This window comes from Lytechinus pictus, chromosome 3 (genome assembly GCF_037042905.1).
Source record: "Lytechinus pictus isolate F3 Inbred chromosome 3, Lp3.0, whole genome shotgun sequence".
In the NCBI taxonomy this organism is placed as follows: Eukaryota; Metazoa; Echinodermata; class Echinoidea; order Temnopleuroida; family Toxopneustidae; genus Lytechinus; species Lytechinus pictus.
The window spans coordinates 75,349,927-75,376,350 of NC_087247.1; the positions used below are offsets into that span (position 1 = coordinate 75,349,927).

General features: G+C 40.9%; 1 protein-coding gene across 1 annotated transcript in view; it reads left to right on the top strand.

The window, feature by feature from the left end:
- The window catches only part of LOC129256693 (copine-8-like), a 61,703-nt gene that overhangs the window by 14,213 nt on the left and 21,066 nt on the right, over positions 1-26,424 (top strand). Inside the window, exons 4-5 of the mRNA XM_054894854.2 lie at positions 24,096-24,135; positions 25,454-25,530. Coding sequence (XP_054750829.1) covers positions 24,096-24,135; positions 25,454-25,530 — 117 coding nt within the window. The remainder of the gene's footprint in view (positions 1-24,095; positions 24,136-25,453; positions 25,531-26,424) is intronic.

Genomic DNA, 26,424 nt, shown 5'->3' on the forward strand with positions numbered 1-26,424 from the left:
AATAATTAATCGTATCAGAAAGTATCAAATCAGTCAATGCGATCGTATTGATCGTAGAAAGTGTTGGAATATAGTTCAAATACTTTGGCTATCAGTTGGTATGAAAGGCCAATCGTGCATGGTGTTCGTGATGGATTGCACTATTGTAGGAATAAGACTATTTTTTAGGGCGGGGAAAGTCGCCTACTTCCCAAGTGGTTTTGACTTTCGAAAAAGAAGAAGAAATTTTTGGGCAAGTCCCTTCTGGCGAGGTTCAATGGGAATACGCTTATTCTGATGTACTTAATTTATGGTGATGTGATGCAAATGTGTTGCCGAAAGAAATAATATTTTGCCTTTATGGGTGTTTTACAACTCCAGGGGGGGGGGGGTCAAGGAGAATACACAGAATACAGCGAAGGCAAAGTGGTCATGGGGCAAGCAAACAAGTAATACTTTCTTGAATAGGCATACCATAATAAAGTTAATTGGAGAGAATAATATTGAACTAAAGAGAAAAATAACATTGAGAATGCGAACATAGGGAATACACACAACCTAAGTTTAGGAATTGTATAAACAGCGAAATATACAGAAAGATGTTATGAACATGCTTTCACTATTCATGATGTATAATGCAATGATATTAAAAGGGAAAATGTTTTCAGTATTTAATTTACTATCAATAACTGGGATATACTCATTTGATTTGCTTGTTCATTACGATGAACCAGCACGCCGAATATACAGTACACAATTTTCCTGCGCGCGCGCTACATCTCCCTATGAACGCACTATCCCAAGATCATCGCGCAATTTGGCGTCCATTTCCTCTTTTACTTTCGCCTGCCGCGGTGATCAGACGTTAGCTAAGTACACTCCCACTTTACTATAAAAGTGTCCGTTGTTTACATATTTATCTATGTATTTACAGCCTATTTCAATCCTTTGCCTTTCGGCTTTAGATTGATTTCATTTATATCATAGTGCATGGAGCATTCGTGTTATTATTCACGTTTTTCTTTAAATAAACTTGTGAGTTCCGAACCGTCAGTTTCGTTTTCTCACAGACGGGTTGCTTCCGCTTCCCTTACCCGTAGCTCCACGCACTCTTCCTGCGTGTCGCAGGCATTGATACGACGCCAAATCCTTTTTAATTCTTTATTATTCTTGACTTGCACCTTTGCCTCGTCTTGAATTGAATTGATTTTATTTCCTCCCCACAGCTTAGGCTATGGGACAGATAGGAGCGTCGTCCTTGTTTGTTCTCAAACTTGTTTTCAACTTGTTCCTTTGTGAGTCGGTTGATTGTCTCAATCAATCTTTTGTTTTTGTTTGATTAATTAATTGATTGATTAATTAATGAATTAATTAATTGTTAATTAACCAATTGGTTAATTGTTTAATTATTAATTAATTTTAATAATTATTTTTGTATTGAAATTTTTTTTTTTAGACTTATTGTCTTAAAAAAAATTTTATCTTAAAATTTTTGGGAAGCCCCCCTGTTATCTATTAGCGTCCTTAAAAAAAAAAATTTTCGCTAATGAGTTTTCGGCTTTCCAGTTTAAGGGAAGTGAGTTTTTACTTCTTCCTTTCAGATCAGCTCCTTTACTTATTTCTTTTGACCCTTGTCAAAAAAAAAAAAAAAAAAAACCTTGTGTTTTTTTTTTCTTAGCTGATCCTGCTCTTCGTCCTTGGACTTAGACGTTTCTGTTTTTAATTAATTAACGTCATGTATACATGTAATTGAAGAAAAAAAAAGAAAAAAAAAATGTTTTTTTTTTTTCTCACTTCAGCTTCTTAACTTTGTTTGATCTCATGTTTAAGAAGTCGGTCCTGTTCTTTCCGAAGTTATTAATTTTATTATTAATATTTCTGATAAGGATCTTGCTTTGTCACCTTTCTTGTCCACCCACCCCTCCGCCCCCTCTCTGTTTTCGACCCTCCTTTTGTTCTTTCAGCTAAGAACTTACCAGGTAGATGAGCTCTTTTGACTCATCTCCTGATGACTCCAAACCTGCCGCTGGGAGAGAACCAGACATGGTATTATTGTTCCCGTGATCAGCGGCGGTGAGTATGAGGACAAGAGAGTGAGACCCTTTGCGATGGGCTCTATAAAGGGTGGAACCGTGGAGTTGCGTCCACGTGCCTTGGAAAAAGGAGGGTGGAACCGTGGAGTTGCGTCCACGTGCCCAAGAGGGTGGAACCGTGGAACCGCGCCCACGTGCCCGAGCGTTTTAGGGTGGAACCGTGGCGCAGCGGCCACGTGCCTGAAAGGTGATAGCCAAGGCTCCCTCGACGGGACCTGAACCTATTTTAGGGAGTGTTGTACTAGTATAGAAAACTTCACTCCTCCAGGGCTGCTTTACCCACCAGCTATCGGGTCCAACAAGTCCGGGTTAAGAGCATGGGACTCTTTTCCCGGCACAGACTAGGCTCGATGCTTTGTCAGTCTCCTTCAGGGAGCATTAGCAAAGGGCTACCAGCCCCTAGTCGCTAGAGACACGTGAGCTCGATTCCGTCAATCTCACGATTATCTGATCAGGGTGGAACCGTGGAATCGCGTCCACGTGCCCTTAAAGGTGGAACCGTGGAATTAGCGTTCATGTGCCTAAACGGCTTGATCAGATTTGGGTGATTTTTTCTCATGCGAGATATCACGTCCCCCCTGTCTCTTGTGCCCTCTTCTGCCCCCCGGCGGGGGCCGCATAGAAGAGGAAGAAGAAGAAATTCTAGGTTGCTAACCCTGCTTCGCGGGCAGACCATTTCTTTATGATTCTTGTGCCGATGGTCAGGCGTCGTAACTTCATGTTACAACAGAACGCCCTCGAGCATCACGGATTTTTTATCCTCATGCTCTCTGTCAGCTAAAACCGCCGTGTCAAACACCGGGCAGGTCAAGCAGACATTCGCTATCTCACACCTCGGAGAGTCTCCGGCAATTTCATGATTCGCCGGCGCACGCACCTGCAAGGGAAATTCCCGCTAATACACAGGTGTTATCGACATACGAGCATTGCCCCCCATTATGTCACCAGACTCCCGCTTCATGTCAGCTTCAGCCGCCGTGCTAAGCACTTGCGGTTCAAGCAGTCACCTGCCCTCTCACGCCGGGCTTTTATTGAAACGCTGTTCACCTACACGGTGACCCCGTTTCCATGCAGGTGCTTCCAACATACGGTTTTCAAGCCAACATGTCGGCAAGCTCTCGATGAGGTTGCATCAACACGTCCCGAGCATTACGGGTTCTTACCCTCGTGTTCTCCGTCATTACAGACCGCCGCTACGCGACGGCCGGGCTTATCAACAGCCTCGCACCAGCCACCGGCCCTTTTCTTTGAAATTGCCGGCCCTTTTCACCCGCACGGGTGTTTTCATGATATGCACAGGTGCTGCAGACGTATGGGTCTCACCCAGCAAGTCGGCAAGCCCCCGTATGTCGCTGGTTGGACGCTGTAGCCGCTTGGCTGTTTTCTGTCGGTCTTATTGCCGGTGACGGGCATTGAGCGGATTGAGTTTCTCCCGCCAGCCCGCACTCCGGGGAGCCGTCGGCGAGTTCACCTGCATGGGTATCCCCCATTAATATGCAGGTACTCCCGAATTCGCCCTCTACGTCAAGCCTCACAGTTTGACCGGGCATCGCTTACTGCAACGGCTCTTTCAGCGGTAACTCTCTCCATTCTACCCCCTAGGCGGGCCTGTAGATTGGAGGTAAGAATTTCTAACATACCGCATGCCTTCCTTCTCTCATGAGAATGTTTGGCTGTTTTTGAGAGGGCAACCTATCACGCCCGCGGACCGTCCGCCCAGACGACGGGACCGTCAGCTTTTGGCTTGAACCTCACTTTCTATACGAAAGTAAGGGTGCCCTGTCTTTACTTTTAACTCCTTCTCTTCCTTGTAAGGTTAGAGTCAGGGCTAGTACAGACACCCGTCCTCCAGCGATCGCCGCTGTAGTGAGGGCGACTCCGATATTAGCACCATCACCGCTCAGCGGTATGTCTCACTATCTCGTAGCTCTGCCGAGCTTATGAGTATAAATATCGGATCTGAATGTCACGGCGATTAATAGTTCTCCTATACTTAATAATCGCTATGCCTTCACCACCCGGTGCATTATGGTTATTTTGTAACCTATTTGTCTCGTATTCGGGCGGCTCGTGCGAGCCCTGCCCGAGCTGCCATCATCGGTCGTCCCCCCGGACCCCGCCGGCAGCACCCGCACCGAACGCCCGGAGGGAATCGGCTATTTATATGCCAGATACCCCTCCTGTTGACATTCACAACTTGTTCCCGAGTCTTTCCCGGTCGGGTAAGCATCATCTCGGTGGAAAGAAACAGCCATATATCTCTTTAGATTGTCGGCTGTGTGCGTGCGTTCAGGCTTGTTTCAAGCCCCAGGGTTTTTCTGTCGGCATTTCTATGCCTACTTCCTGGGCGCACCCACCGTGCCGGGTCAGCGAGTTCACACCAAACTGTCCGCCACCAGGCCATCAGTCGAGCTCAAACAGTCTATCTGATAGACTGCCCTCTATGTGGGTCAAGCTTGCGGGCGTCTCGGCCGCTTCCTCGTGTGGAATGGGCTACGGTCGATGCATTTACCGTGCCCGTGTGTCGAGTTGTCTTCTTTTTAGAAGCTTTTTCACTCGGCACACTTGAGTCGCCTCGCAGGCTGCTTTCATCCTCTTTCCATGCTATGTATGTGACCATGGTCACTGCGTGACCGAGGATGATGTAATCGTGGTGGATATACATTTATGTATAAAATGTATACGTGTGTGTATGCATACTTATGCCTGTCTAACCACGATCACCACGACCCGCTTTCTCTCGGGCCGACTGTGGATGAGTCCCTCCATGAAAGTGATTTACTTCACTGGAGTTCTTCTTTTTAGAAGCTTAGATTCTCATCCCCCGCTGCTTAGGGCGTCATTTTTGCCGCCCCCCGCAGCTTCTCGGAACTCCTTATCTTACCGATATCGGACTGTTCCATGCTGTTGCAACCGGCGCCGGCGGTGCTTGCCCTTGCGATCACCAGAGAAACCAGGCCTTGTGGCTGTTTTCGTAAACAACTGGTTCTCATCGCAGACTGAGGGAAATATTGGTGATTATTTTCCTCAAGTCGCCTTTCTCCTCCGCTTGTTTCGTCAAGCGAGGACTTAGACCCTCTTAGCCAGTTTCCGTCCCTAACCTTGATAGGACAGGGCCGTTGTTACCTCACTCGATTCCGTCGGGAACGTAACTGTTGAGGTATCATGTCTGGCCTTGTCTGTTGGGTCAGAACATCTTGACCGACATCTCTTGATCATCGTTTACATGTAAGATCATGACAGAGACATTGTTCGCCAGCTCATCTCTGGCGTACGCTTGCTGCGACTAGGGATTACTCCGCTCAGCGGACATCCATCGTAGCCTAGTCTTACGGGCCCTCTCGGCGATGGTGGCTTCAGCCAAACCACCGCCCACCTCTCCCGCCGCGGGCACTGCACCCTCGGGCGGGTGTTTTATTTAGTACGGGAGAAAAGGGATCCGCTGTCTATCACACTTATTATGTCGTGATGCGTGCCGCGTTTTGCTCCGACACGCCCGTTTGAGCTGCTTTGACCAGACTGTTCTATCCTACATAGACAGCAGGTCCGTGGCAATTTCTTATTAACAGGATGGCACTCAGTCGCTTTTCTCGACACATTGACTGCCTTACGAGTGGTTTACTTCAACCTTACTCTCTGTCGTTCCATGTCCTTATCGGACCGCTGGAAACGTCCTGCCACAGCTCTCTATCAGAATTCTGCAGATGTTCTGCCCTCACGCATTTGAGACAGATATCGAATTCTGGGCGCCTTCTCCCACGCGGGGGCTTCTGAGATATCTCGCATTCCTTACGTTTGCATGGTTGCAGCTTGGCTTAATTTATTAAGCCGGTGACTTGACCGTGGCTCTTATTAGCCCCGCTGTCGCCTTCTCAGATTGATTGATTGATCACTTCTGAACCGTTCAAGTTTCAGTCTTCCGATCACGATTCTTGTCGAAATTTTCAACAAAATCGGATCGTTTTTTTTATCGTCGACAGTTATCATCCCTCCGGTTACGGATGATTAATACCTTCAATCCGAATCTTACAACCTCTTAAGTTCTTCTCAAACGTTGAGCTTGTATGGCTTAGTCCGTCATGGCACCTGTCGGTCGTTCTTGACGCTTGGCTAACTCCCTCTTGGATCGGTTTTCAGGGTATCCTTTGTCTATCAGTCGAGATCCCTCCTGTATCTGTTTATATATAACCATTTACAGTACTAAGCTTTGCATACTTATGCATCGCTCCCGGACCGTTGCCGGGATTGGCTTAGATTAGGTGTGACTTCTAACCCTCGTCTTTGTTTGCCATTCTTCAGACAATTCCCAACTCTGTGAAGTTGGTTGTTTTGTCGCGCAAGCCGTTTGCGGCAGCTTCTCGAGACATCTTTCACGCTGGATTGTTGAAACGATCAAGTCAGTTGGTGATGATGTTCTCCTTCTGACACTAGGCCGAGGGCCCATGATACTATAGTATCTTTCTTTTTGGGCTCTTTCTATGGAATCGTCGTATACGACATCTTGAGGACCGCCTTTTTGGCGCTCTTCTAATTCCTTGTTCTTAAGGACCTTTCTTCACATGAGGCCTTATTTGCCTCCTCTGTCCTTAAGGCAGCGGCTTTTCGTGTCTTCATCTCCCTATTTTTGTACGCACTTTCTTAGTCTAGACATGCCTCCCTTCACGTTGAATCCGTGTTGGTCTAGCAAATCAAATGAGTATATCCCAGTTATTGATAGTAAATTATGAAAATACTTACGTTTATTTTCTTATTTACGAGATAACTGGATATACTCATTTGAACCCTCCCACATACCCCTCGCCTTGCGTGGCAACATGTCTTGCGTGCAGGCTCATGAGAGGAAATGGACGCCAAATTGCGCGATGATCTTGGGATAGTGCGTTCATAGGGAGATGTAGCGCGCGCGCAGGAAAATTGTGTACTGTATATTCGGCGTGCTGGTTCATCGTAATGAACAAGCAAATCAAATGAGTATATCCAGTTATCTCGTAAATAAGAAAATAAACGTAAGTATTTTCATAATTTCAACCAGTGGCGTAAATAATAAACATAAAAAATATGATGGGCATATAGGGCACAAATCTTGATTTCTTTGTAATCTATGATAGATTTAGACCCGGTATTCAGCTAATAGTTTCCCTTCTCGCTTTCCTTTTTTTTTTGGGGGGGGGCGTGACAAATCTGGGAATCCATACAGCCCCAAGCCTTATTTTGAACGCCACCGATAACTGAATATCACTGGAAAAATATTTTCAAGGAAGTCAAGTGGGCAGCCGACACAGCGTGTAAAACAGTATAAATTTTATTGCATGATAATAATAAAATTATAAATAATGTCATGTGCGGTTAGCAGAAACGAGGATAGGACGTTTTGTAATTCGCTATGCAGTAAAATAATGAGAAAGGCTGAAACGATATATATTCAACTGGATCAACTGGTTTTTAGACGGAATGGCATGTACATACATAGGCCATGTGAAATGTGAACGAACTGATGGTAGACCAAATGATAGTAGACGAGTTGGCAATTGGACGATTTGGCATCAGACGAAATGGAAGTAAACCGATCCAATCCATGGACTTAGCGCCTATTATCACATCGGTATAGATAAGGAGGTATAAATGTTGGAAACGATGCCCAACGGACATGTGCGTATCCAAAATTGAGCCCAACTATTTTGGCGCCCCTGTGAACTTTTCGTAAAATGGCACCCCGACCCGCCCAGCCAGGGAATCATGAGTGCTGTAAATGCAGTTTGAATTATCGTATTTCATAATCACGTGAAAAAGGCATCGAAGACCACTTTTTTAATGTGTTTATGAAAAAAAGATCCGTGAATATGTTGAAACCACCTTTTGAAGAAAAAAAATGCGACCAGAAAGCATAGAATTTTAAGCATTTTGGGGTTTCAAATTAGTTCAACTTTTCATCAGAGTGGTATACCATACTAAAATTATGTGCGGGCGCTGTAATTTCTTAACTGGGGGCGGATCCAGCTTTCGCCATATTCTGACCTAAAATTTGGAAAAATCTATGAGCACTATTGGGTAATCATGAACAGGATGGGTATCTAACAAATCATTTAATGCGAGCGCGAGGCGCGAGCATTAATTTTTTGATATTCCGACCCAAAACTGGATTTGGACTCTTGAAATATTTTACATTTTATAGGCAAACAAAAATCCAAAAAGTATAAATAGTGACCTCCATTTGCATCCTGTTTGAAATGCTCGCGTTTTAAATAAAATTTCCTGCAATTTCCATTGCAGGCTAATTAAGGGCAAAAGTTTTTTTTCTTTGAGAGGGGGAATGACGATAAATGAAAATACCAACAAGCGCGATGGGTGCTAATCAGGGGCAGTGGAACGTATTTTCTTTTGGGGGGCAAAAAGGGCACTTATTGTATTTTTTATGCAAAGTGAAATTTTCACCATGTGATTTGCGTTAAGTAGTTGCACGTTTTATAGTAATTTAGTTCAGCAAAGCCTTTTTGAAGTCTTTTCTGATTGATAAAATATGTAATCAGGCTTTAATTTTCTGGGAGCGAGTGTAGCAAGCGAGCAGTTTGGAAACATTTTCCGCGCAAATAATTGTTAAAAGAGCATTCTTGCGTGATGTTGTGAGCGCGAATCGCGAGCTCAAAATTTTGGACATTGCATGCACTAATAATGAAAGAAGGGCACTTTCCATTTTGTGAGAAAAAGTTTTTTTTCCTACTGGGATATTTTTTTGGCGGGGTGCAAGTGCAACCTGCCCCCTGCCCCCGGTTTTGCCCCCCCCCCTGGTGCTAATATGGCCTCGGGTTATAATATTTTTTATCTAAGTTGAAACTGTTATTTACAACAAAATGTTGGTTTGACTGCATTTCATAACAATGTTTTTTTTTTAATATATATTTTTTTACCATTTCGATCCATGACACGTTTGCATTTATTTTGTTTTTGTCCATTGACATGCCCAGCGCAGAGAAATCGTGCCAAAATGTAATTTTGCATAGAGCACATTCGCTGCACCATCATCGAAACTTCGGAATAACAAAGAAATTGAAGATCCCTCCCCCCAAATAATTCCGCATGGCTGTATGAATATATATATCTCTCTCCATGATACGTAAGTAATTTTATTCTCCAAGCCCAGAGGACCAAGGAGGAGTGGGGTGAAGGGGGGGGGGGGGGGCACCCAGGAGACGTCATCATCAATTTCTCTGATAAAACCGTAATAAAGTTTTGGTCACAACGTTGGGCAAAGTCAAACGTGATACTTGTTTAGTATAACAAGTTGAAAAGAAAAATACAAAGAGAAACTTTTGCGGGGGGGGGGGGGAATCGATGTTACATAAACATCAACTGCTTATAACATACAGGCCTGGCTACCGGTATCATAGGCGGACCCAGGAGACCAACGGGACGCCCCCCCCTCCCCCTATTGGTGGCGCATAATAGGGGGAAAGAAAGGGAAACAAGTGATAGAATGGAAAGCAGAGGGTAGGGGAGAAGACAAAAATATAAGAGGAGGAAGAATGAATAAAATAAGGTAAGGGGAAATCAGACTGAGGGGGGGGGGGGCATATTACACTATATAAAGCAATTTAGCCCGCGCTTCATGTTCGTATTGCCTGTTCGATGGAATATCTATTTATTCATACCTATATTCATTTCTTTATTCATTCAATCATATTTAAACAGGTTCACAAGATTTTTTTTTTCATCTAATAGACCTTGTATAATAAAACATAGTAAAATAGCAATTACAATAAGAAGGTATAATTCATATCAAATTCAAGAAATATCAGCTGATCAATGTAAACAAAAACAGGCTTTAGTAACACGAACAAGGGAACTGAATAGGCCTGTACTAATTCAAATGCTTGAGCAATATATTAGCATGGCCCGCTGGGAAAACAGTTTACTGAACTGAAGTGGCTACCCGGTGCACCATAGGCCCTACGTATCATTATGATTATTTTGTTTTATTATAATTATCTTCAGAGGCAGATCTAGGATTTTCCAAAGGGGGGGGGGGCACATTTTCCCGAGGAATATTTGACAAGCAAAAAAAAATGATTATAACGGTAGATTGATTGTATCTCTGGAGGGGGGGGGGGGGCACAGCCGGTCCGTGCTGGTTCCGTTATAGCGCATCTTGTTAATGATAATAATTGGTCAGGTCAATTTTCAGGACACAATACACAATTTCCGAAAATTTTACCACGCGCTCGCATTTTTATAGGGCTTATGAGCAACTGTTAGTTACGACTATATATATACAAAAAAATTAGCTTTGAGCTGTCAAATGATCGAGGAATATTTTTTCAGCCCCCCCCCCCTCCCCGGCCCTCCCTCCTAGTAGTGAAAGCTGGATCCGCCCCTGGATATTGTAAAAAAGAAAAAGAAAGAAAAAACACACTAGGCCACGCAGTATTGTCCAATTTAATTGACAAATATGTTGAGGCAGTATATTGACGAATTCAGTGGTGGAGAGCAGACGTGTAGCCAGGGGGGCGGTCGCTCCCCCCCCCAAAAAAAAAAAGGGGGGGAAAAGGGAGAAAAGGGAAGAAGGGTATAGCTTTATTGTTTTTCTTTCTTTTTTGTTAAAAGAATAAAAACCTTCACTAGATCTCTCTCTTCATATCAAATTTTGCTTCCGCGCTCTGCGCGGGAAAAATATCAAATATCAAAATTGCCTTTCCCCTTTGTTTCCCACACCTTTTTTTCTACTCCGTTTTCCCCTTCCCGGCCATGGGAATCGCATTCTTGCCAGAAATTATAAAGTATTCATGGGTGTAAAGAGTATGAAAAGTATTTTTTTTTTATTGCACTGAAACAAAGTTTCGGCTCTCCTGTTCTGAGCGGGTAAACTTTTATACCGTCACCCGATCCTGAAGTCTGCAAATGCTATTTCTTCCGCTTTCCAGTGAAATACCTTGGTATTTTTGTAGGTACAGATAAACGTAAAAAAGAAAGAATGAATTGGGATACAAAACTAGTTAAAATTCAATCTATAATGAACATCTGGAAAATGAGAAATTTAACTATATATGGCAAAATAGTAATACTTAAATCTTTGATAATATCACAAATTGTTTACCCTGCAACTGTAATACACGTGCCAAACAACCTGGCACGTGAATTAGAGAAAATTATGTATATATTTATTTGGGGCTCGAAAAAAGAAAAGATAAAACGAAATGTTTGTATTAATTCATTCAATAAAGGAGGATTAGATATGATAGACTTAAATTCAAAATTATCTTCATTAAAACTTTCATGGATTTCAAAATATTTAAAATATGATGATCAACCATGGATGTACTTGTTCAAATTTTGGACAGCAAAGATAGGACCGATGCCCTTGTGTCTCCGTTTCAATTGTTCGAAAAAAGATATGTTAATTGTATGTATGAAAAAGCAAATTCCATCCTTTTATACAGATCTATTATGCTCTTGGTATGACATACGATTTACTGAATATCACAATATTAATAGTATAAAACACGAAATTTTATGGTATAACAGTCATATAAAATTTGAAAGAAACCTTTTATATTTCAACAGATGGTCCGACCACAATATCTTTTATGTTCACCAATTATTACGTAATCATGCTTGGAAACCTTCCGAAGAAATTTTTGAAATAGTAGCATGTAAATCACTTTTAGTCGAGTTTGAATATTCAAAGCTAAAAAGAGCTGTCCCAGCTGAATGGACTGACAAATGTGACACCTTATCTTCAAAGCTTCCAGAAGATCTTTTTGAAATTAGTGGAGGAGATATTGTAAACTTAAAGAACATGAAATCAAAAGATTTTTATGTTTTACTTGTAACCCAAAAAAAGTCTGATCCACACATTATACAATACTGGCAATCTAAATTAGAATTACCAGTAAACTTTGAATGGCAAAATGTTTTTAATTTCAAACTAAAGTATTTAAAGTATAACAAGATTCGACAATACAACTTGAAAATGCTTCACAATTTATTACCCTTTAAATTCAATTTATGTCGTTGGAAATTAGCTAATGACACATCTTGTATGTTCTGTGAAGCAGAAGAAACTTTTGTTCATATTATGTTAGATTGTAATCCTATTGCCAATTTTTGGATAAAGCTAGATAAAGAATTCTCTGCAATTTATGTTTAAAATTGCAATTCCTATTAACGAAACGACGTTGTTCATTGGATACAAAATTCATGATCGCAAGTTTACATTGGTTAACTTGTTTATGATATTTGCACAGTATGCAATATACAAATCTTTATGTCATGTATAAGATGCAAGGAAGAGCTTTTAATATATATTCAATTTGGTATGAGTTCAAGAAAGAGATACTTTTTTATGTAAAATGGCGATTTAAATCCAATGTTCATTTAATTCAAATGTTCAAAGAGCTTTAACCCTATAGAGAAATTTCATCTTTATCACATTTTAGATTAAATTGTTGATGTCTATAACATGTTTATATGTAACTTGTTTTGTAACTCTACACGCACTGTGCCTCGAAAGAAATGGTTAAAATGAGAAAGGAATATGAAGAATAAAGTACCTCTGAACGAGGAAAAGAAACAAAAATTCTTCCGCTTTTCAGCAAGCAATTTTTTGGCAAAGTATCTTCTCAAAGGGGGAGCATTGAATTCGTGCCATATGCTATATGCAAACGTTCATACGATTGCTGCACATCCATCTCTTGTTCTGTTTTGCGCCATTGATTTGAAAATTTGAATATCACAGAAGTTTCTTAATCATACAAAAGGAAGCGCTTGATATATTAGCGAAATTACACAAAAATTTTTCTTCCAAAAATAACTCATAGAAGTTTCCATGCTTTGCGTACATGGGAAAGGAAAAGTCCCTCTTCAAGCTTGCATCATCCCTTTCACATTTTGAGCTAGATTTTTCTTCGTATCATTTATAGAAATATCAAAATTAGAGCAGGTTAAAGTTTCAGAGAAATTTCTAGAATTCAGAGCTTCAACGCCATTGGCGGGAAGAAATATTTCCTCCCTGCATATACCCGCATCTAGTAGGTTTTGCGAGTTAAAGAAATCTAATGTGGCTAAAGTTTTTACAATCAAATCTGATGTGACTAAGGTAGGCACTTTAGCTTCTGTTCTCAATTTCTTATTATAAAACGTCTTAGCTTTTGCGCTTTGCGCGGTAAGAGGAATTATTTGAATTCCTCAATCTTTTCACATTTTGGAGGCCTCATCTTTTCTTTTGAAAACAGGTTTTGTTTTTTATCACAGCAAGTCAAATGATTTCAAGTTGATAAAGGTATTAGAGACGCAAGAGACATCTTCTTTTGATTCAATTTGATGAGATATCAAAAACTTCGCGCTCCGCGAAGGATGGGGGGAAACTCCCTGCACTCTCCCCCCTTCGCGCGCTCTGTTGGCACGCTTTTTGTGCACTTACCGCCCCCTCCAAAATAAAATCCTGGCTACGCGGTTGGTGGAGAGAGAACATCTTATATATGTAATAGGCCTATATAGGACACACAAAGCAAAATAACGAAAATCACGAAATTGGCGGCCAAGCTAGTTCAATAAAAATTGATTCCTATTTTTTCCTTTAAAAAATGTAGCACAGGCCAATTATTTAAACAATAATGAACGAATCAAAATACAGAACCTGAAGAAAATGATAACAATGCAGTGAATCGGAAACAAATCAAAAATACATATGTAGTTATAATAAAAAATAGAAATAAAAAACTAGAAGAAAATATAATAAATAACAATTTAGCCCTTTCTCTCCCTTTCACAAGCACCCTAATTCTCCCTCCCTCCCTCCATATCCTTGAGAAATAGAGAAACAATACAGATCAACAAAGCAAAGATGAAAGCAAGGAAAAAGCCGTCAGACCTTGTTTTCATTTCCCCTTTTCATCGGAGATCACCCCCCCCCTCCATCTCGGCACCTGATACTCTGCCCAAATATCAAAATGTAGGTCTATTAATATTCTCCGCGATTTAAAATAACGTGCATAACATCACAATTATTATGATGGTCATTTCAAATAGCTCCTTGGGTGTTACAAAGTTATCTGTATTTGCATCTAGGTCCACGAGGGACTGCACGAATGTACACGCTTTCTACTGTGGAAATGCAAGAAAAAGTAGCAGTAGAAACCCACTCGACTCCGCGGTATGCGCCCGTACCGTGCATCGGCGCTTGAGACTCGCGCAGAGGCGAGATATATGAATATTCATGAGCAGATATTGTTGTCATTTGGTCTCAAGGTGGCGCTCTTCATTTTTATATCAGTTCTAAAAAATACATCCACAGAAAGCTCACTCGGCAAAACTTCTCATCTTAATATGTTTTTTTTAGAATAAAAACAGTTCTTTCTGACCAATACAATACATTGGGCCGTATGCATAAAAAGTAGCAATTGCTTGTGCTAGCCTTTTACTTGAATCCGTATGCATAAACATAAGCAATTGCTTGCAAGCAAATGCTTTTGCTAGCAAGCACAAGCAATTGCTTGATGTCCGCAAGCAATTGCTTAAAGATCAAGCAATTGCTTAAAAACATATGCATAAAACGAACATTTTGCTTGTTCTTATAAGCAATTGCTTACGTTTTTTCAAGCTCCGTCATAGCAGCTTGAGCTCTTGCTTAATCGGGACGTTCGCGGTTAAGCATCATGTTTATGCTCGTTAGAGAAAAACCACAGTTGTACAGGAGTAGAATAAATCGAGAAGAAATTGCTCCCGAGACCTATCGGAAACTATTCCGTTTTGACAAAGAGAACGTTGAGTGGTTAGCACACAGGTTCATACCTGAACATGATGAAAAACGGGGAGGATGTCTGACAACGGTGGAGAGCATGGAGGCCACGCTCCACTACTTGGCGGATCCGGGTTACCAAACAACAGTGGGGGAAGTGATGGGGATCAACCAGACCACTGTTTCTCGACATGTGGCTAAAAACATTGACCTCATCGCAGCGCAGCACCCTACCTGGATCAAGTTTCCCACTTCAAACGCAAACGTGACACATGCAAAGGAACGATGGGCTGAAAAACTGGGGTTTCCTTTCACTATCGGGGCGATTGACTGCACCCATGTGCGGATTGACAAACCGCGCGGCCAGTTCGGAGATGAGTTCATCAACCGCAAAAACTACCCTTCCTTCAACGTCCAGGCAACATGCGATGAGAACCATATCTTCACTAGTGTTGACGTTGGCTGGCCCGGATCGGTTCACGACTCCCGGATATTTCAAACGTCGGACCTGCGCGATGTCGTTTCAAGAAATGTTCGCGGCTGCCTTCTGGGGGACTCTGGATATGGGATATCACCATACATGATGACGCCCTTCGCTGATCCAGACACGCCAGTCAAGAGGTCTTTTAACAGGGCTCACACAAGAAACCGTGTCGTCATCGAGCAGGGTTTTGGGCAACTCAAACGGCGATTCCCGATCCTCAGGTATGGGGTTCGCCTGAAGCTCGAGAATATCCCCAAGTGCATCGTAGCATGTTTTGTGCTTCACAACGTGTCACGCTTCCTCCATGACCCGGACGACGACTTGCGTGGCGATGACGAGGATGAAGAAATCGCTGGCGACAATGGCAACCATGGTGGAGTTGTAGAACAAGGACCTCGGATACTGCGGCAGCGAGGTCAACAAAAGCGTGATGAAATCGCCAACCATATCTACGAGAGACGCGACCAATTAATAACAGTCGTAAATAAACTGGAACTACTGGCGAAATAAAGACAAGAAAACAATTAATTTTTTTTTCTTCAACTTGCAGATTAACGTTTATTTTTATTTCAACCTGTCTTTGCAGAGTATATTTGCTATGTTTATAGTAAAATAATAAAATCGCTTACGATTGATAACTACAGATGAACTTAAGCTTTTTCGGTATACCGGTATTAGTAATACCGTTCGGTATGAACTTCATACCGGTATGGATACCGCCGTTAAAATTTCAATACCGAAATACCGTCATACCAAAAGTTGAAAATATCATACCGGTATTTTCTTCTGTATTGTCGTCTATGGGTATTTTTACAGTAAAATTAAGCCAAAACAATAAGTTGTTTGGCTCTCTCAACGTATTTAATGAAATCAGAATCCGATAATCTAACCTCGAAATGAATACATCGCCCTTGAACTAATGTCTGAGCTCCGCTAGCCGCTGCATAATGCCTCGGCCCCACCGCTACGTAGGCCTACATGGGGTGCATGTCGGCTCCATGCACTTGTGCACACAGCTACAGAAAACAAACGAAGCCGATCGAGATGGGGAGCATTTCATGAAGATTTTTTTCAGTGGTTTCAACAACAGATTTGCTTTCCGCCAATCACATGCGAGGATTTGTCATAGCTTGTAACATCCCTCTATAAACAAACAAAATCACCAGCAAAACTCTTTTTGAAACACTCCCCAGCCTGCCTTTTGACCACGTGGTGTCTTCAACAAAGTATCAACCTTGGGGCGTTGACTGACAAACCACAGGGATTAACACTTGTTTTTTTCTTTATGCAAGTTTTTTTTTTTCTCGGACTGCTCTTAACTTGTTTCAATGGGATTTCCACTGAGTTTTTTTTTTTGGGGGGGGGTGGGAGGGAGGGGGTGCTGGGCATCGACAGACAAACCACAGGGATTAACACTTTTAGTGCAAGTTTTTTTTCTCGGACTGCTCTTAACTTGTTTCCTTTCATACAGCCTGCTACAAAAGTCGTTTGACACCCCCCCCCAAAAAAAAAAAAAAAAAAAATACATTCATAAATATAAAAAATAATATGAAATAAATTTTAAAAAATGAAGAAAAAAAAATGTTGACAACAGGAAAAAAATGTTACGCCATCCCTCTTGGTTTATTTTGAAAATGATCTGTGAAGTGATCGTGAATGGAAGGAAGAAAATGGCTGGAATATTCGTGTGATTTGTGATGGGTGCTGTATCCTTTTTGTGCATAAATGTGCGGTCATGAATAAAATGAAATAAACTATTGGATTGATTGTAATTTAAATTTATGATGGACTGGTGGTGTGATAAGATGATGATCAACTCAATTTTGGCGTGTGTGAAAGATAGAATTGACTTTATTAAAATGAAAAAGTATTGATGACCAGGACTTGGGGGGGGGCGAGAGAAGAGAGAAATAGAAAAAAAAGGGGGAAGATCGTGACTCGGAGAAGAGGAGGATGTTGATTGTTTGTGGAAAGAGAGGGGTGGTGACGGGGAGAGGATGGGCCGATGGGAAAGATAGAGTGAGGAATTAAGGGGCTGGGGAGATAAAGAAAAACAAAATCAAGAAAAAAGAGTGAGAAAGAGGCGGCCGCGGGATAAGAAGTCAAGGGGGAGGTTTTTACTTTTTAGACAACATGTGGAGATTCACAAGAGGGAGAAAACATGGCCTGAAGGGAGTTAGCTAAGAGGGGGGTTCAACACAATGGACATAAGAAAAGTTATTTACGAGACGTCAAAATTTGAGGTCAACAAACTTTGAACCTTCGACGAACACGTGTTGATGTGAGTGGTTGAAAAAGGGGCGAATCTGAATGTGAATGAGTGGGGCCAAATCGATGAAGGGAAAATCACGCAAATCTCCTTGACTGTTTCAGCAGGGAATTTGGTGCTTGGAACTTGGGGCATGTACACACGTTTAGCAAAGTAGCAGTAGGTGCGGTATAGCATTTGGTAACTTGACTACATCTAATTCATTTCAGCATGGAGATAGGATTAATTGTACCACGTGCTTGCTGAGATAATTTCGCGCACGTGCACAGGTAACTCCCTCTCGCCGTCTCGGTGGGGCCGGGAGAGAGCATAATCGTATAACTTTTTGCTCAGGTCTTTAATAGTTGGGACTTGAAATACGATAATTTCTCATTTTCTAATCTCTCTTTAATAAACAAATCATGATTATTTCCATTTGAAAATCTAAGGTTAGTGGTGACTTGCAAGGCTCAAGAGAAGTCTCAACTTCGTCATATTTAAATTGTTTTAATCTATGAAAATACGTTTGAGAAAGTTTCTGTCAATGAGAACGGACCATGCTGAGCATTCCTCAGCTGACCGCAAGCATCCACTCTTTATCTGAGGCCATATCAGGGCTAAACAAACATTGGACACTGTCTGCACAATAAATTGGGAATTTACACCGGTATTAGTCGGTATACCGGTATTGAAGCAATTAGTAATACCGGTATTGAAAATATCAATACCGAAAAAGCCTGGATGAACTAAAGAAAAACACTTTTAAACGATAAATAACTAATAGCTACTCTTTCTATAGTCTTGTTCGGCTTTGCTTTCTTGCAAGTTACGCATACGTCTTGGCTTCGTTATTCAGCATGTTCAATGGGCTGCTGGCTCTGCTCGAGACGTCTTATTTTCATTCGGGTGTACTTGAGCTGCTCGAGGAGAACCAGCCTTTGCAGCTCCGATGTTGACAGGTTGATGGTTTCCTCTGTTTCGCCTGACAACACCTTCCTCTTGGGACCTTTGACAGGAACAGGCATGGGTGATGGCGTGTTCGTTTCAGAGGCTGGCCCACGCCGACGATTCGTCGCATTCTATGAAAAGAAAATAACATTATGATGCATTACGTATGTCTTCATCATATCCATGTTAATCGCAAATAAAGATTCACGATTGGCAACGTTAACTAATTTTTTGTTACATTTGTTATTATTCACATAAGAAATTTCATGAAGCTTGGATGTATGTTGATGTTTAAGTAGTGTGGCGTAACCGAGCTCTGTCGGGGTAGCGTTCTGCCGTCTCGCAGTCTCCAGAACCCGGTCCATGCTTCTCCTCACTTTTATATCTATTTTGGGGCAGGTTCGTTCACAAAAGTATATTGTGCAACGTGGTACACTCTCTCGCTCCTCTGAAATACACCGGATCACCCGCTCACTCACCCTAAATCATGCAAATGAAGCAACTTGGGAGATATTCAGTATACAGTTCAACTTGATTTATTCGGAGCTTACATCTTACAACCGCACGCCACCGCAGCTCCCAGCGAACTGACGTACTTCTCCAATAATCGCAAAGCATATCACAACTAAAATATCGCCCTCTACGATTAAACTATGAAATACATCTTAAAGGTATAACTCATTATGCTACACAGCCCCTCCCCAAGTCTGGGCTGTCCTCGGACCAGGTATATTAACAACAAAACATAAAAATGAATTTCTTTAAATGTTATCTCGCTCTTCCAAAGAAGAAAATAAAACATTAAAACATCGTTAAAAGTATACAGGTATATACATTGGCATAGTACATAAAGGGGGTGCCGTTCTTACATTAACAACCAAAATAATCTATATACAGAAATAGATAGAAAGAGCAAACAGAGTTGTATTGAGATCAGAAAATGTCAAGATGAGAATGACATAAGAAAGGTTAGAAAAGAGGAAAAGGAAAACATGGAAGCAAAAATATAAAGCATACATCAATTAGGCATAAAACAACATTTTGAATACAAAATCAAATGCATCAGAGTCTTTTACTGTTTCTGGCACAAAGTTATAGCGAAAGTTATGTCCAATATCTATTCTGCAGATTTCTAAGTGCTAGAGGATTTCTTCTTGGGGTTTCTTCAAAGCGCATGTCTAGAACTACTTTTCATCATCTCGATCTCTCTCTATAAAGACTTCTTTGGAGGCCAAGGCGTTACCCTGTCGTAACAATCAGCGGATGTGCATCCAACGCAATTCCTTCGAACTATCTATCTGAAGAACAACATCACATGCCAGGTTACATTCCGACCTTGGTCACACTCCTACTTCCTGTAGAGTATGTCTTGCTTCATCTCTAGCTGTGCATCCTCCAATAGGACTTCTCCACACTAGACTTTGAAGCCACGTTTGACCAATCGGGCCGGTCGACTGACTGATGCTCTGCTTCCAAGATCTACCTGATCGAAGGTTCTTTCTGTTGGTAACTGCTCATTGCTGATATGTCAAGTTCCACGGCAACCACCCTTGTCTCTGCAAAGATCCAACCAAGTGCCCGATGCTCCGTCCCGATCTCCGCCCATAGAAGTTCTGTTGCAGCTCCGAAATACTACCATGGCCCATGACTCTTTATGAGCCCCATAGTAGTTGTTCTCTGCTTTCTGAATGCAGTACCCCACTAGCATAGGATATGACTTGCTCCTTCCCAACATAGGACAGCTCCAGTTTCCTCATTGCTAGTATCTGCATATCCAACCAGTACTTCTCTTCGACGTTCAGAGATCCCCATCTCCACGCTGCACTTATCCTGCAAGGAATTTCAGATCCATTCTTCATAGCCACTCGTCGTAGGCGCAATACATTTACATGTATAGGCGCTATCCACGCTGTCGTCTACACACCGACTCAATAGGCGCTATTCACCCACGTGTATAGGCGCTATCTCCGCCACACACACCCAAGGCGCCATTCACCAACGTGTGTAGGCACTATCTCCGCCACACACATCCAGGGCGCGATTCACCAACGTGTGTAGGCACTATCTCCGCCACACACACCCAGGGCGCTATTCACCAACGTGTGTAGGCACTATCTCCGCCACACACACCCAGGGCGCTATTCACCAACGTGTGTAGGCACTATCTCCGCCACACACACCCAGGGCGCTATTCACCAACGTGTGTAGGCACTATCTCCGCCACACACACCCAGGGCGCTATTCACCAACGTGTGTAGGCACTATCTCCGCCACACACATCCAGGGCGCTATTCACCAACGTCATGACGAAAGAGCTCCGTTTGATAACACTATACCCCTCTTCTCCAAGTACGAAAACCCTACTGCCCCAGGCATGCAATGTAAGTATCAAAACACCTGTTTCTTGACCTCGGTCCGAAGATAACACAACAGCCCGAGTGCGGTCCGGGAAAACATGTCGCCATTTTTTATTCACTTACTTTCCTTATTTCGAGGTTGATTTTCTTTGTTCGAAATTGAAAATGGGCTAGCATTGAATTTCTGAATACAATATGCCTTTGAAAACGTGATTAAATATCGAATTGAATAATTTAATTCCGAAGGTCCTTCTACAGGCAGAGAAGACTTACGTAATAGCACAGCTGTTGTTATCATTTCGTCCTTGGCTCAACGCTCATAATCTGGCCTGTGGGGATTACCTGGCCAAGCGGGGTTGATCAGGCGGGTGTTTCATAAAGCTGTTCGTAAGTTAAGAGCGACTGGTGATCATGTCTTGCGGTAAATGGTACAATTGGCGATGATCACCAGTCGTTGTTAAAGTCGCTCTTAACTTACGAACAGCTTTATGAAACGACCCCCAGGGCTTGGAAATGATGTTTTAGATTTTCAAACGCAAAATGGGGTGAAATACCGCAGTTTGCAATCCGAACTGCGGTCCGTTCCCAAACGGGGGTAAGACGTAATGGTGTGTAGGCACTCTCTTCTTGCCTCTCTCCAGGCACCCTTCCTAGCCGCTATACATTAACGTGCATGGGCGCTACCTCCGCCACACACACTCAGGGCGCTGTTCACGTGTAGACGCTCTCTTCTTGCCTCTCTCCAGGCTCCCTATATATAGCTTCCTCTGCGCTATCCACGCTGTCGCCAACACACACACTCCGGGTGCTATTCACCAACGTGCATAGGCGCTCTCTTCTTGCCTCTCCTGGCAATCTTCATAGGCGATATACGTGGCGCTCCCTGTAATACAGGCGCCTAAGTTGTCTAAGCTTCCAATACCACGTTGTTCAATCCCACCGCTGCCACCAGTGTGGCGTAACCGAGCTCTGTCGGGGTAGCGTTCTGCCGTCTCGCAGTCTCCAGAACCCGGTCCACGCTTCTCCTCACTTTTATATCTATTTTGGGGCAGGTTCGTTCACAAAAGTATATTGTGCAACGTGGTACACTCTCTCGCTCCTCTGAAATACACCGGATCACCCGCTCACTCACCCTAAATCATGCAAATGAAGCAACTTGGGAGATATTCAGTATACAGTTCAACTTGATTTATTCGGAGCTTACATCTTACAACCGCACGCCACTGCAGCTCCCAGCGAACTGACGTACTTCTCCAATAATCGCAAAGCATATCACAACTAAAATATCGCCCTCTACGATTAAACTATGAAATACATCTTAAAGGTATAACTCATTATGCTACAGTAGTATGAAAATCATAACACCAATGACAAAAGTATCAAAATGCTAAATGTTTTAGGAATTTCATTATGAATTATTGATATGAATTATCATTTGAAATTGTTAATTTGCCTACCCTTGGACAAGGTGCACTGGGTGATGCTTGACTAGAGCACGATGACAGAGAATCAGTGTTGGTGGAAACGCCAGCAGAAATGGAGCAGGGCATTTTTGTTACCACCGGGTTTTCATCCCCATTAATGATGGTGTAGAGCTCCTTCTCCCATGGGCATAGGGTCATCTTGCGATTCCCTGTTTGATTAGTGTCAGTCTTCTTCTTGAGGCTTGTCTTCATGTTGGCAATTTTTTTCATGATTTGTTTTTCATCCATCCTCTTGCCAATACTGGCCATGATCGTGTTCTTTGCCTGCTGTAGAGCTAGGGTTTTCTTTTCCTTTGCTTGCGGCAGCTGACATTTCTCCGTCAATATGGGGAATTCTTTGATGATCTTCACCAAATGGGTACTAAGATCTTGGTCAGTTGTATTAATTTCCTCACCATCTGACGCCATGTTCTCACTTGTAGGCCTATCAGATTTAGCGTAAAATTAGACACACGTCTGCCTTACTTGTAAAATCCCTTCAGTACAGTCACGTGTATTATACGTATTTTTCTTGTTAGTATATGCATGCCATGTGTGTATGTGTATTTGGGTGTGCGCGTGTGTGTGCATGTATCAGTGTTTTTTTTTTTTCATTTTGTTCTGAAATATGTCATCCTGGAATGTTATACTGCCATGTCAGGAAAGGCTACCCCACACGCATGACATTTGAATACACTACTCGTATGCGAAACCCGCTTTTGTTCTCCCATGAATGATGTTCGCACCGGCGTGACGTCGCTATTGTTGAGATCGTAAGCAATTGCTTGCTGGAGGCAAGCAAAAGGTTTGAGCACAAGCAAAATGTTATGCATACGGATTTAAGCAATTGCTTGAGCTTTATCTTTTGCTTGACAAGCAATTGCTTGTGCTTGAAGCAATTGCTTGCAAGCAATTGCTACTTTTTATGCATACGGCCCATTGTATGGACTCAGAACTTGTTTATAAATATTGTGGAAAGCAATGAATTAAATTAAAAAGAAAGTTTTGAAATAAACCAATGACACACTATACCTTTAAGCCCGTCACTCTAACAGCTACTGTTAAGACTTTTTAAACAACTGTTGAAACTTTTAAACAAGTTGTTAGAAAGGTATTTATAAACAATTACAAACAAGTTTAAACAACTTGTTAGAATGGCAGGCCTAAACAACACGCTATTTTTTTTACTGTGTACCAATCTGTTTGCAGCAAAATATTTTTATTGTATTGCTTATTTTTCTATGTTCCACATATGAATTCATGAACTCATCTAAATCATTGTCAGTAGAAAGAGTATAACACAAATTACTCTGACTCTTTAAGCATGCCCATGTAGCAAACACTATTATGTTCATTTTAATGCACTTATCTTTTAGCTCCATCAGCCTCATTTCTCATAGCTTTTGATTATTGTAGGTAGGTTACGATATAGCTAAAGTGACAGCGGTCACTGCACCCTCTTTGTTTTAATATTTATAGGATTCCTTGTCATATTTCATGTGCTATATTGACTGTTCTTCGTCTGAATTTATTCCAACTTTATGTGAGCTCATTCTAGGTAATACTAGTAGGTTATGACATTTTTCAGTGACAGCGCCTTCATTGCCCCACCATTTATAAGATGACCGATTTGGCAGAGCGTGATCATATGAGACTATTCCATCTTAGCTTAATTACTTACTTGTTGTAGTTTGTTGTTTAAAGGGATGTGCCATTATTCTGTAAATGTGTCCAAGTTTTAATGTATTAACTGATAAGCTTGTCTATCTTCTTTTCTGTTGTATTATATATAGATATGATGTAGACTCACCAAAATCTACTCTGAATACCCATGTAAGTCACCATTCTTATGTGGTTTTATGTTTTTTATGTTTATGTTTTGTTCATAAATACCTCTGAAGTAAAAAGGGAGAAGATGTAAAGCTGTGACTATTTTCATTATACCTCTATAAGCTAATTGTCATCTTGTGCTAGGCTTAATTTGTTTCAAGGACAGATAGTTTCCAGGTACATGTAGTGATCAGATGACAAAGATTGACATTTTTAATTATAAAGAAGATTGACTACTCTAGATGTGAACCATCTCTACTAGAAAGTGTAAACATATTTCATTTTGATAGAATGAAGGAAACATTCCTATTATCATTTTGTTGATTTTGTATCTCCATGAGTTTCATGTTTCCTTTCAAATACAATGACAATTAGAATTAAGTTGATTTTTTTTCAAATGAAGAATTGTTATCAATTAAGACGATGAAGTATTCCGATAATTGATGTTGATGAATACATGAATTGAGTTTCCTCAATCGAATGCTACATGTATTTACATTCTTTTATGATGATGTTTTAATTTTGTGTCACTCAATTCATGACTGTAATTCTATTTGCTTAGGATTATTTATTAGTAAAAACATGCAGGATCTTTTGTGAAAAGGAATACAAACAATGAACAGGCAAGATGTGTCCAACTAGTTTTTCTGCTGTGTATACTTTTTCAGTAAAGTGTCTGGTCAGGTTTTCAAATAAAGTTATTAATATTACTAAACCTCATGAATGAACAAATGAAAAATTGACTTTGTTATGGAATAATAATAATGATAATACAAAATATTTCTATAGCGCATAATACACAAAGTCTCTATGCACTTCACATATACATGAATGAAATTTCTCAACTTATAGTATACAATTTTGTCATTGAAAAGAATAGATTACAAAAGGATTTAATAAATAATTCAATAATTATACAGCATGGCATAAAATCATGCAATTTATGGTAAAGCATATCTAATGATACAATAACTTAACTCCAAACATATTCCAAATTCTGACTTTTACTATCACAGTGGAAATAAAAACTATAAAGAAACGCAAAGACAGAAATCGACTCATCAATTAAACATTGTAATACATTTGCTATGTGTGAAGGGCAATTGAGAGATTTCAATTTCAGATTGCTGATTTCATTTTCTTTTTTTGAGGGCTTTTTTGGCTCAAACAATTTTTGACACCCTGGACATAGTTCACTCAAGCATTATGTATATTGAGTTAATATCAATATCATAAAAAATTATTCAAATTCAGAAACATAATTTTGACAACTTAAAAAAAGAGGTATTTTGTTAATAATATACATTTCATTCTGGTACAGGATTTTCTTGGAAAGCTTGAGACCACACTGGGAGAAGTCCTAGGCTCAATGAACAATAGATTGGAAAGAGATCTCAAGTAAGTCATTTATATACAACTTTCTGATTTATCTAAAATAGATCCAATGGCCTGTATTCTGAAGTCGGGTTTAACTTAAACTCGGTTTAAAGTTGTGGTTTAAGTATGGGAAGCCAAAAGTATCCAAATTTTTATTAAGTTGTATGTTTCTTATGTTTACTGTGCTCTTTCCCGATTCATTGATGGTGAAGACAATCATCTATTTATACTTCCTAGACAATTATAAATGATTTGAGAGCCAAATGGGATGAAGTATGATATCTCTATTGTTAGTGATTTATGTAACAATTGGCTATCCATACTTAAACCACAACTTCAGAATACGGGCCAATAAGTTTACTGCACCCAAACCCCTTTTTTTTTTTTGCATCAATACCCAAGATTGTGACTTGGGATTTAAAAAAAGCTGCATCCAAATCATGTTTGTATCTGTTTTGACATTGTAAACTGTTTGTAATTTGTGCTGGCTTCAAGATACGCTTTGAAATCAACCACAGAAAAATGGTCAGAAATGGTAATTTCTTCACTCTCTTCAGAAATGTTAAAATGTTTACTTTGATGACTCAGATCAGATTTTTTTTCTTGTAACTGAGGGTCTTGTTACAGTTTGCATTTTACTTAGTAAAATATTTATGATCTTTTATTTAGTTTAAGTCTACCCAAACCTTGTAAATGCATTTTTATGTGAAATTTCTATTATTGTCTGTATGTTTTCAAATGAAATGATTTTCAACAAATTAGTTGCTAGAATTATTTTTATACACAAATAGTTATTCGGGGTACCAATTAAATCTAAATAATGTTAAGAATAAGAATGTAGTAAACTCATGCAGCACTGTCTCATTTTATTGCCTGATTTTGTGCCTCCCAAACCTTACTAGTTCAGGTGTGTAT